General features: G+C 36.0%; 1 protein-coding gene across 2 annotated transcripts in view; it reads left to right on the forward strand.

The window, feature by feature from the left end:
* Positions 1 to 12,310, forward strand: part of FAM185A (family with sequence similarity 185 member A) — a 66,341-nt gene that overhangs the window by 10,248 nt on the left and 43,783 nt on the right. For both annotated transcript variants that reach the window (XM_043873298.1, XM_043873300.1), the window contains exon 4: positions 3,983 to 4,121. In XM_043873298.1, coding sequence (XP_043729233.1) covers positions 3,983 to 4,121 — 139 coding nt within the window. The remainder of the gene's footprint in view (positions 1 to 3,982; positions 4,122 to 12,310) is intronic.

The following is a 12,310-nucleotide window of genomic DNA, read 5'->3' on the forward strand; positions in this document are numbered from 1 at the left end:
CCTGGAGGGCATGGCAACCCACTTCAGTATTCTTGCCAGGAGAGCCTGGTGGTCTGCAGTCAGTGGGGTTGCAGAGAGTCAGACACGACTGAAGTGACTTAGCACACAGTTACAAGCCACCTTTTGGGGCTTCCGTGGTGGCTCAGGAGTAAAGAGTCCACTTGCAATACAGGAGACGAAAGAAATGCAGGTTCAGTTCCTGGGGCAGGAAGATCCCCTGGAATAGGAACTGGCAACCCACTCCAGTATTTCACCTGGAAAATTCCATGGACAGAGGAGCCTCGCAAGTTACAGTCTATGGGGTTGCAAAGAGTCAGTCACAACTGAGCACACAAGCCATCTTTTATTTTACACTTAATTTGCATGGCTGTTTCATCATGAATTTGTTCAGTTCCATACTCAACTTTATCCTCAAATGATTGGTAGAGAGGAACTGGAATCCTATATGTAGATTATTGTTGGCATAATTAAACAAGGCAGGTTATCACACTAGTTATTCTGCCTTTTTATTTTTCATCGCCTTTTCCTTAGAACCTGTGGGAGACTGTTTAAACCCAAACATTCAAATTTATCTTTTTAAAAAGTATTGAAAGACACTGCCTGGCTTTATGTGGCAGCTGTTTTGAGATGGCATTTAGCTTCACCTCTCTGATTGTGGTCTTGGAGGTACAAAAGGAAATTGGATAACTGCAGTTGTAGAATAGTACATACTGATGTTCAGATGTAACTATCAAAGATTTAAGTCATCATAATTATATTTTGGCCACTGTTTCCACTCATCATTTATCTTTTCTGTCAACTTTCATGGTTTATTGAATATTCATTTATTCTTGTGTTCTGTTTTTTTTTGTTGGTTTGTTTCCTGCCTAACTGGGTTTTGTGTTGTGCTAACAAATCTATTTTGATATTTCTTTTAGCTTATATTATGCATAGTGTTAATTTTTAAGACATATTTATAAGTTTGTGGGGCTTTATATAAAAATTGCTTATAAAATATATTAACTTTTAATATACAGCTTTCATGGAAATGTTTTGGATATTTGAGAGGTAGCATAGTGAACTGGTTAAGAGCACAAAATTGAGCATCAGCGTACTTGGGTTTGAATCCTGGCACAGCCACTTACTAAACTCTTTACTTTCAGATTAGTTATTTAACCTCTATGTATTTTGGTTTTCTAGAAAATGGAATAATGGTGTTACTCAGATGGTTGTCATGAGGATTAAATGAGTTAAAACATGATATAGATAAAGTACTTAATACAGTGTCTGGCATAGCTAACTCTGTTGTAGTGTTGATGACGATGATGTTGATAGAGGTAAGTGAAACACAGGAAAGATAATTTGACAAGTCCTAAACCTCCCAGTTAACTTGACTGAGACTCTTTCATTATTCATAACATAGGGATGGTGTTTTTTTTTTTTGCTCAAGAAGATTGTGAGAATCAAGTGAGCCTGATAAATACTCAACAGTATTCTTTATGTATCATTTTATATGGAATGGCTATTTTTTAAATTGTATTGTTAATTTCTATATCCTAAGTTTGATACAGAGAAGATAGAAATCCATTTTATCTGATTGTTGAATGAATTGATGATATAGTTATCATTTGACCTTCCTTTCTTAGTGTGGACTACAAGGCTACAATTTTCCCTTAAAGCTTCATTTTAATTTGATAATGTTTATTTATAATAACTAGACTTTATGAGAAAAAGTTCTTTTTGTGTAGGAAGGTAGATTAATTTATAGCAATATCTCTCTAAGAAAGGTATTTTTGAGTCTGCTTTTTGTTCTTTCTTTAAATAGCTCCTTTTCTTAACAAGCAAGCTGTACAGTTTAAATGAGTCTATTTTTTACTCTTTGTGCTGTTACCATTAATATAAATCAGACCTTCAATATTTAAACTATGGTGCCCTAAGTTTAATCATTCCAGTTAGTATCTGATACAATGCGTTATATATGGCCCTCAGTGAATTTTCTATTTCTTTAAAGTAATTTTATTGATTGATTGGTTAAAATAGTTATATTATTGTGGTGGGGAGAGTTGTATTTTTGGTTGCTTTCATTTGCTTTGAGGATATTTTTTTAGCTTCCTACAGGGTAAAATATTTAGTGTTTAATGAACAAAGTAAATTTTTAGCTTTTTCATAAATACATAAGGAATGTCTTAAAGGCTTATTTGATTGTGGGGAGAGTCTAATCAAAAGTTCCTCCTTTGCCAGTTCAATTAAGTTTCAAATATTCTTTCAATATTTATCTTTTGGTATTCCCTAAAACAGCCTCACTGTTTATAAAAAGCTAGAGTAATCATACTTGTCTGCTTTATGGAAATACTTGGAGAATTTGAAGCTATGCATAAAGCAACTTTTCATAAAGAAATTTTGTAGAAAAAGGATAATTTTTTTAGGAATATTAAACCTTTACTGTTACACTGAAGGATACAAAGCATGTGTATCCTCACAAATCTGAATGTATGTAAAATATCTGTCCTTTGACAGATTTATCAAAACTAGATTTAAAGTAAACCTGTGAATCCATAATTAGTGGAAAAGAAACTGTAGTAGATAAAAAGTAATTAGGTGTATTTATTTATTTATTTATTTATTTTGGGGGGTGTATTTAATATATCTAATAAAAGTCCGTTAAAAAAGAAAATTCTGTACTTCAAATCCAGATGGCAAAGTAATTCTAGTGTACTTACCATAACAACCTCTAGGTACTTTTATTTCTTTTTGTATTTTAGTATTCTTGAAACTCAATTCTTATTAGATAATATTTTGCACTCAACAATTTTTGAAGGAAATATTAAGATTGAATAATACGGATGCCAATGTGTTGAGAAACAAAGATGTTCTGTCTTTAAATACCTCAGTGTAATGCTTGAATCTGACCCTGGGCAAAACTGTGGCATGCCTTCCTGGTGATTAAGTTTTTATGTCAGCAATTTTATATTAACTATCACTTTATGCTTATAAAATATTTGCTTAAAATACTGTAAAGATAATCTGGAGTTCTTAATTAGATATCTTCATTTTACATTGTGCTCAGCATTTGAGACATAAATGCATACTAAATTTTGTTAGGGAAGCTTAGACATAAATATAAAAGTATTTCCATTTTGCTCGATGTAAAACTACTGACATTCGATGTAAGGGGAAAACATTCTAGAAATAATAGTTTATTTACTACATTAACAGATGAGAGGAGAAAAATCATATGATAGTCCAATAAAATCAGATAAAGTATATGCTAAAATTTAAAACCCATTCATCATTTAAACAGCGACAACAACAAAACAGATATGAAATAAAAGGGAGCTTCCTTAGTCTAACAAAAAGGGATCTAGACGATCTCTGTAGCAAACATCATACTTAATGATGCAGTGTTGTAAGCTTTCCCTCTGAGAACAGGAATTAGATAAGGATGCTTGCTTATAACTTCATCACTTCTATTCACTGTTGAATTGGAGGCCTGAGCTGGATAAGCCAAGAAAGAGCAGGAAAAATAATATGAGAATTGGAAAGGAAGAAATGAAACTATCACTTGTAAACAATATAATTATGCACATAGAAAAATTATTTTAATCCAGGTAAATTATTAGAATTAAGTGAGTTTAGTGAGGCTTCGAATTTAAGGTCAAATAAAAAACCAATTAAGATGAAATGATGTTTAAAAAATACCTTTTATAATGATATTTAGAAAACACAAAATATGAATAAATTTAACAAAGCATGAAGAACTCTACATAGAAAATATAAAGCATTATTGGGAGAAAGTAAAGAAGATCTAAATAAATGAAGGAATATAATGGATCTGTTCCACAGAGAATACACTGTTGCTCATAATCATGTAATTAGAGCTGGGGAGTTGAAGTCAGTAAGTTGACTGCATGCTATACATATTAGTTGCTCACTAATTCTGTTGGCATAGCTTTCACTTTTTATTAGCCTTCATTTTATACTGATTGAATCTTTCTCTTACTAGACTGTGACTGTAGATAAACTACAGGGAAGTTCTGTTAATATATCTACTGAAGATGGTTTGCTGAAAGTCAAGTATCTTTATACAGAATCATCATTTCTGTCTTCTGCTGCTGGGGATATTACATTAGGAAGTATTCATGGTAAGATGACAAAGGCCTAATACATCTTAGATATGCCATGTAACAAATTTTAAGACATGACTATTTCTTTGTCGTTGAAGGAGGATCTGCAAATTAAGAAGGTGTCCCTCTAAATAATTAGTTACAAACTAATCATCTTTAAAAACCCACAAAATAAAGTGACTCATAATGTACTGAATTTTATTTTGTCAAGAAATTGAATATCATGTTGTTATACATGAAGCTAAAAATAATTCTGATTTTTAATGCATTTCCTTGTAGAATGGAACAAACAAAGAAATGTGTGCAGGAATATTCAGAGGAAAGCATGATGAAGTGAAAGCAGTGTTAAAAAATAAAGATGGGTTCTGAGTGTTTTAGGTTATGATAGGAAAGCTAAGGATGAACTACATTAATGAAGCATTTGTGTGAGAGAGTATAGTGATTCAGTGATAGTAATTTTGGCTAAAATACTTAAGTGTGTTAGTTCTAGCACCAGGTCCTCTCAGTGCCCTGCCATTTTCAGTGTTCTTTAATTAAATACAATCTTACAACTTTCAGAACACTTCTGTGCAGTTAAATAATGTTACTTAGTTAACTTTTGTGTTACTGAAAGAAAAGAAGAGAACATAATGGTAAAGTAATATGGCAGAGGGCATGCTGGTATTTAGTGTCACTCAGCATGCTTCTTAATTTCCACATAGCGGATGATTTAAGTCCAGACATGTTTTCTGAAATATATATAGATATTAATAGAATTAAGAATCTCTTTTCCTGGCAGGTAGTGTATACACATCTGCTAAATGCCTTTTGGACCATTTTCCAGGAGTTACAAACAAACATTTGCTGTACATAGTTGACACTCACTTAACTTCTATAGGAAAGCTGAATATTGTTATCTATATACTTTGGTGAAACTTCCAGATTTTCATAATCAACATGAATTATTAAGTAGTGTTAGAAAACCTGACTAGTGCTAACCATGCTGTATAGCAAACTGGCAAGTAGTCTTAGAGTTAAAAAGAAAACTCAAAAAATGAGTACTTAAATGCTTGAAATAATTCTTGAACCTCAATTTCATAGTTAAACCTTGTCAATCATTCTTGTAGGCTTAAAGTATTATTTGAGACCAGAATAGCTTGTGTCCAGTAGAGCTGCACCTGAATAAAACAAATAGTTTTCTTACTTATTCATCAGGTTTTTTTTTGTTTTGTTTTGTTTTTTTGACTCAGTTGTGCCTTGACTAGTTCTGGTACTTTGTAACTCCATATTGGAACAATGACTTATATGTAAGCATTGCATTTCTAACTGTCAATTGTAACTGAAAGTGCTGTACTTAATATATTAAGTAACTTTTAGTGGAAAAGCAGTTCCTTACCATATTACATGTTGATTAACACTCAGGATAAGAACAGATCTCTTCTCTGCAGTACTTTATATCATGTTTATTCTAAATTCATTAATTTTTTTTATTTATTTTTTTGGTTTAAGTTAGTCAAGAATTGAACTTGGTACAATTTAACATCAGTAGTTTGCATGATAGTAAAACAAATGTACTTTTTTTAAGCAGTCCTCAAAATACTTTAGGTCTCTTGATTAGTTACAGTGGCTGAAACGGAAACAGATGGCTAGGAATAAAAGAGTTCATTTCTTGAGCTTTTGTAAAATGTTTTTTATTTACTGACCTCTACTTTGAAGTCAAATACCTTTTCTTGGGTTATTTAAGTCTAATCAGACCTGCATCCTCTTTCAGACTTTGTCTCTGGTTGGATTTTTGAAAGGAGACTGTAAGATGGAAATTAAGAGTGCAGCAGATTTACCAGGGAGGCCTCTGGGGCCCAATGCCATACAAAGGAAGAAAGCCTAGTTTCCACAGGAGAGATTAAACTTGATGAGTCTCAGCAACCCCAAAGGATGCTGTGAAGCTGAGATGGTCCTCAGAATTGTTTCAGGTTGGGATGAGGGGAGGTAGACCTTTATGTCCCCAGTCCTAAAATGCAGGCTGCCCCAGCAGCAGTATGATCCTGGATCAAAATGGCTCTCTTCAGCTAAACCAGTTCCCTCAGGGGGCAGACAGTGAGGACTGTCTGCCAGCAGTATTCCCAGCTGATCAGAAAATAAGCCCTTCAGTTACAGAGGGGATTCTAGATGACAGCGTACAGCATCCTCTACCTTTATATTTATTGATTCACGCAGTACCTTTATTGACCACCTACTGTGTGCCAGCTTTTCAGGCCCCAGGGGTATGAAGTTGGGCAGGAGATGATCTCTATCTTTAAAGAGCTCATAGTCTAGTGGGAGGATTGGGTGTCATCTTTCTTGTTTGTAATACTGGTAGAGCAGAAAGAAGTAGAAAGGAAAATTGATCCAGTTGCCATGGTACAAAAGGTTCCATTTGCACAAAGGTTGTACAAATACAAAAGGTTGTTCAGCCCTGCTTTCTCTATCTGATCCTTGGCTCTCACTCTACTTGGTTTTCCAGTGGTAGTCAGTATAAGAAAGAGAGAGATATGAAAGAAACCATTTTTGTTTTTTAGTCACACCCAGTGCCTGCCTACTTTTTAAATCACGCTTCAGAGAGGCCCAAGTTTCTTGCCTTTCCCTTCTATGCCATACCTAGTTCCATCCTTGTCCCAAGGGATTATATGCACGTGTTCCTTGAGTCTGGAGTGTGAAGATGGGATGGGTACAGAAGAGTAGCCAGTGTTCCAGCCGTACTTCCTAATAAGTTTAAAGATAGAGTCATGACTGGGGGGTGGAAGTCCCTATGTTCTAGCTACTGGAGTTTAGTAGAGAGAGATACCTCCCAAGAATCATCCTAAGCTGGAATGCTAAATATATATTCCAGTGAATTCTTTGTTATAAGTGGTGATGGTCATATAATGCAAATTAGATACATATTTTGGTTGTATTTAAATAAACTAGCTTGGGAATCTTTTATGGGAAAATAGATTGCTACTTCTAAACATCTTACAGAAAACAAACTCATAAAAATGTATATATTCTAAGACCTGCCTGTTGAGGATTTGTTTAGTTTGGCTTCTTTTTCATAAGGTAGATTTTTGTTTTTTAACTCCAACATACAGATGTTGTAAAAGCCTTTTATACCACAAACATCATAACAATAACTGTCTTCAGATATATGAATTTGGAGCCCTTGTGTCAGTAGGGGGGTGTGTGTGCACTAAATTGCTTCAGTTGTGTCTGAATCTTTGTGACCCTAGGGACCATAGCCTGCCAGACTCCTCTGTCCATGGAATTCTCCAGGCAAGAATACTAGAGTGGATTTCCTTGCCCTCCTCCAGGGGATCTTCCCGACCCAGGCATCGAACCCATTTCTCTTCTGTCTCCTGCATTGGCAGGCAGGTTCTTTACCACTACCACTGCCTGGGAAGCTCATCAGTAGGTGGGTGGGCGTTTGTGTGCAAACATTCATTGTGTGCTTCATGAAGTGAGTCTGCTTCTTTTACTTACTGGGTAATTGGCTGTTTATAAATGAAGACTATAAAACTTAGAAATGTCTAATTGTTTGCTCTCAGTTATAAGTTATTAGTGGAAGAGCAAGTATTCAATCCAGATTTCTTGACTTTTAGGGAGATGTTTTAAAACAGTGTTTGTACATAGCCATGGTGAATTTCTTGATTGCAACCCAAATTCTATCATTGCTTTGAGGGCTTCCTGGGTTGCTCTACAGATGCTTCCTCTAGGCAAACAACACTATAACACAGATGCACTGCTTCAGCTGGGTTCTAAATTGTAAACTCCAGTTTCAGGGTCATTTATTATGCCTTAAATGAGTTTTTGGTATTCCATAGAGTGTTTGGGTTCAGCTTAGCTCCGTGGAGCCAATCAGGTACTCAGTTCATTCTATAAAAGTGTTGCTGCTATCTTCAGTGTGTGGCTTCGAAGGGTTCCTTCCATAAAGGAAGAGGGAGCTTGAAATTTATTTTTGTCTATGTATTCTTTTTGTTCATATATTCTGATGCAAACCAGTACTGCTGAAAAAAGAGGATGCTCAGTAATGAAGAAAGGGAAAATGAAAGGAGTAATAAGTCTTTCCTGGCCTTGCAAATTGACTCCTATATGTAGAGAAAAGAAAAAAAATCTAAAATGTTTTTTGAAATGAAAATTTTAAGTACAGCTAGCTATATTTTCTCGATAAGAAAATAAGTAATCTAACTAACTAGTAATATTTACTATTTGTAATGTTGCTGCTGCTGCTAAGTTGCTTCAGTCGTGTCCGACTCTGTGCAACCCCATGGATGGCAGCCCACCAGGCTCCCCCATCCCTGGGACTATCCAGGCAAGACCACTGGAGTGGATTGCCAGTTCCTTCTCCAATGCATGAAAGTGAAAAGTGAAAGTGAAGTCGCTCAGTCATGTCCGACTCTTAGCCACCCCGTGGACTGCAGCCTACCAGGCTCCTCCATCCATGGGATTTTCCAGGCAAGAGTACTGATGTGGGTTGCCATTGCCTTCTCCATTTGTAATGTTGAGTACCACACAATTGCACTCATCTCACATGGTAGCAAAGTAATGCTCAAAATTCTCCAAGCCAGGCTTCAGCAATACGTGAACTGTGAACTTCCAGAGTTCAGGCTGGATTTAGAAAAGGCAGAGGAACCAGAGATCAAATTGCCAACATCCATTAGATCATCGAAAAAGCAGGAGAGTTCCAGAAAAAATTCTACTTCTGCTTTATCCACTACGCCAAGCCTTTGACTGTGTGGATCACAACAAACTGTGGAAAATTCTTGAAGAGATGGGAATACCAGACCACCTGACCTGCCGCCTGAAAAATCTGTATGCAGGTCAAGAAGCACCAGTTAGAACTAGGCATGGAACAACAGACTGGTTCCAAATCGGGAAAGGAGTACGTCAAGGCTGTATATTCTCACCCTGCCTATTTAAGTTATATGCAGAGTACATCATGAGAAATGCCAGGCTGGATGAAGCACAAGCTGGAATCAAGATTGCCAGGAGAAATATCAATAACCTCAGATATGCAAGTGATATCACCTTTATGGCAGAAAACGCAGAAGAACTAAAGAGCCTCTTAATGAAAGTGAAAGAGGAGAGTGAAAAAGTTGGCTTAAAAGTCAACATTCAGAAAACTGAAGATCATGGCATCTGGTCCCATCACTTCATGGCAAATATATGGGGAAACAATGGAAACAGTGACAGACTTTATTTTTGGGGACTCCAAAATCACTGCAGATGGTGACTGCAGCCATGAAATTAAAAGATGCCTGCTCCTTAGAAGAAAAGTTATGACCAACCTAGACAGCATATTAAAAAGCAGAGATATGCTTTGCCAACAAAAGTCCATCTAGTCAAAGCTATAGTTTTTCCAGTAGTCATGTATGGATGTGAGAGTTAGGCTGTAAAAAAAGCTGAGTGCCAAAGAATTGATGCTTTTGAACTGTGGTGTTGGAGAAGACTCTTGAGAATCCCTTGGACTGCAAGGAGATCCAACCAGTCCATCCTAAAGGAGATCAGTCCCGGGTGTTCATTGGAAGGACTGATGCTGAAGCTGAAACTCCAATACTTTGGCCACCTGATGCGTAGAACTGACTCAGTGGAAAAGACCCTGATGCTGGGAAAGATTGAAGGCAGGAGGAGAAGGAGATGACAGAGGATGAGATGGTTGGATGGAATCACTGACTCAATGGACACGAGTTTGAGTAAACTCTGGGAGTTGGTGATGGACAGGGAGGCCTGGTGTGCAGCCGTCCATGGGGTCGTAGAGTCAGACACGATTGAGCGACTGAACTGAACTGAATGTTGAATCACATATTAAGTATGTATGCCTTCTAATACAGAAGAAACTAGTGTATTCTTTGATTCAACAAAAATTCCCTAAGGTTCTGGCACTGAGAATCTAGTGGGAGAATAAGTACTTGAATAGTTTGTGTTCAGATGTAAAATTTTATTACAGTTTACTATCTTTTGATTTTCTTCTAAGTTGTCAAAAATTAGATTCTTTGTAAAGTGTAGTTTGTTGTATTCTGCTATTTGAATATTTGTGATTTTTAAAGAATTCTGTATTTATATGTATTCTAGTAAATATATTTTTAGAACATTTATAAATATATAGTATCCTGACTCAGAAAGAAAAGCTTCCTTGAAATGGTTTGCTGGGATTGATTTTACTTACAATTTAAATAAATTAATTGGGTTTAATATATAGGAGGACTCATGACAGTCATTTTAGTGTTTTATATTTAACATGTTATTTTTTGGAATAAATGATTAATGAATAAAACTATTTAAAATATTTAGATTCTCTGTATAACTTAGGATCTTATTTTAGGCTCTTTGGGAACATACATTAATAAATTGATGACTGTTAGTTCTCATCTTTCTGTACTTCAGAAGTCCTTTGTTGCCAAAAGATTTAGCAATATATACATGCTAAATGCTTTCTTAAATAACTTTGGATTTTAGAAACTTTCACAAAAGTAAAAGTTACATAAACTATGCAAATACAATTAATAATTTTGATAGCACTCAAAACTTCATAAAGATATGTTTCAGTTTTCTCTAAGAAGAACATATAAGTTCTGGTAAATTTATAAATCTGACTTATGAATTTAGAAACTCAGAAATACAAAATTCTAAAGGAAGAAAACTTTTATTGGATTAAATGGGATTCTTCATAAGCTCATGAAAATGCTTTGCTCTGATTTTAGCGTTTATTCTTAAGTTCATTAAGTTTGATTGTCATTTGACACGTAATTTATGTTAATGTTGAATCTGGACACTTAAACTTTTTTATGTGAAATTATAGCTTCCTTTGTGGTACAGATAGCGTAGATTTTTTTTTTCTTTCATGATTTAGACATGTGATAAATATGCTGCTATTCCATGCAGTGTTTGGACTCCGCTCATTTCCTTGGAGGGACTGGACTCCTTCCTTAAAGGTGATAATGCCATTTTCATTGTATGGCCTCCAAGCTTCCACTAAAGGAAGAGAGATCATAGAGGATCATGTGAGAAATTTGTTAGCCAGAATGTCTTAAAATGACTTTAATTATAGAAGTCTGAGATAAAGAGCTTAGTGTGTTTTAAGGAAGGAGAGAGGCACACAAATATTAGTGGGTGCTGGCGTCTGTGTCACAGCTTATATTTATAATTTTTGTTCAGTCGCTAAGTCATGTCTGACTCTTTGTGAACTGCAACATGCAAGGCTCCCCTGTCCTTCACTATCAACCAGAGTTTGCTCAGGTTCATATCCATTGAGTCGTTGATGCTGTCTAACCAGCTCGTCCTCTGTTGTCCTCTTCTGTTGCCTTCAGTCTTTACTAGCATCAGGGGCTTTTCTAGTGAATCGTCTCTCTATGTTAGATGGCCAGAGCATTGGAGCTTCAGCTTCAGCATGTGTCCCTCCAGTGAATATTCAGGGTTGATCTCCTTAAGGATTGACTGGCTTGATCTCCTTGCAGTCCAAGGGACTCTCAAGAGTCTTCTCCAGCACCAAATTTGAAAGCATCAGTATTTAAAATTGCTTTTTCTCAAATGTCTGTGAATTCCTCCTCTTTACACACCCCCTTGGTATTCAGCATTTCATCCTGTTTCATTGTTCTTTTAGTTCTTTCTTTTCCTTGGACATCTTAGACACTTTTGACTCAACTACCATTGTATTCCAATAATTCAAATTTGTATCTCTAGCCCTGACTTCCAACTTATACATCCATCTGCTTAGTAGACATAGCCATTTGGATCCTTAGAGTCTTCTCTGATGACTTCATGTTTCTAACTTCTTTTCTCCTATTTTCCCAGCCCCCACCCCCAACCTCATCCATAATGTATTCCTCCTCTTTTATTTCCATTTGCAGATTCTAATACTACCGTGTACGTTATTTCCCAAACTAGAAATCCAGAAGTAATCCTGAACTTCTGTCACCTTCCACATCTAGTCAACACCAAGTTTAGATAGGTTTTAGGTGGCTCAGTGGTAAAGAATCCGCCTACCATTGCAGGAGATGCAGGAGACACAGGTTTGATTCCTGGGTTGGGAAATTCTTTTAGAGGAGGAAATGGCAGCCCACTCAGTGTTCTTGCCTGGAGAATCCCATGGAAAGAGGAGCCTAGCAGGTACAGTCCGTGGGTTTGCAAAGAGTCAGACATGACTGAGCTGCACGAGCACACTCACCTAAATACTTCTTTCGATCTATCCCATCTTTTTCTTCCAAATTTCTACTCTTCTA

The sequence above is a fragment of the Cervus elaphus genome, chromosome 18 (genome assembly GCF_910594005.1).
Source record: "Cervus elaphus chromosome 18, mCerEla1.1, whole genome shotgun sequence".
Taxonomy (NCBI): domain Eukaryota; kingdom Metazoa; phylum Chordata; class Mammalia; order Artiodactyla; family Cervidae; genus Cervus; species Cervus elaphus.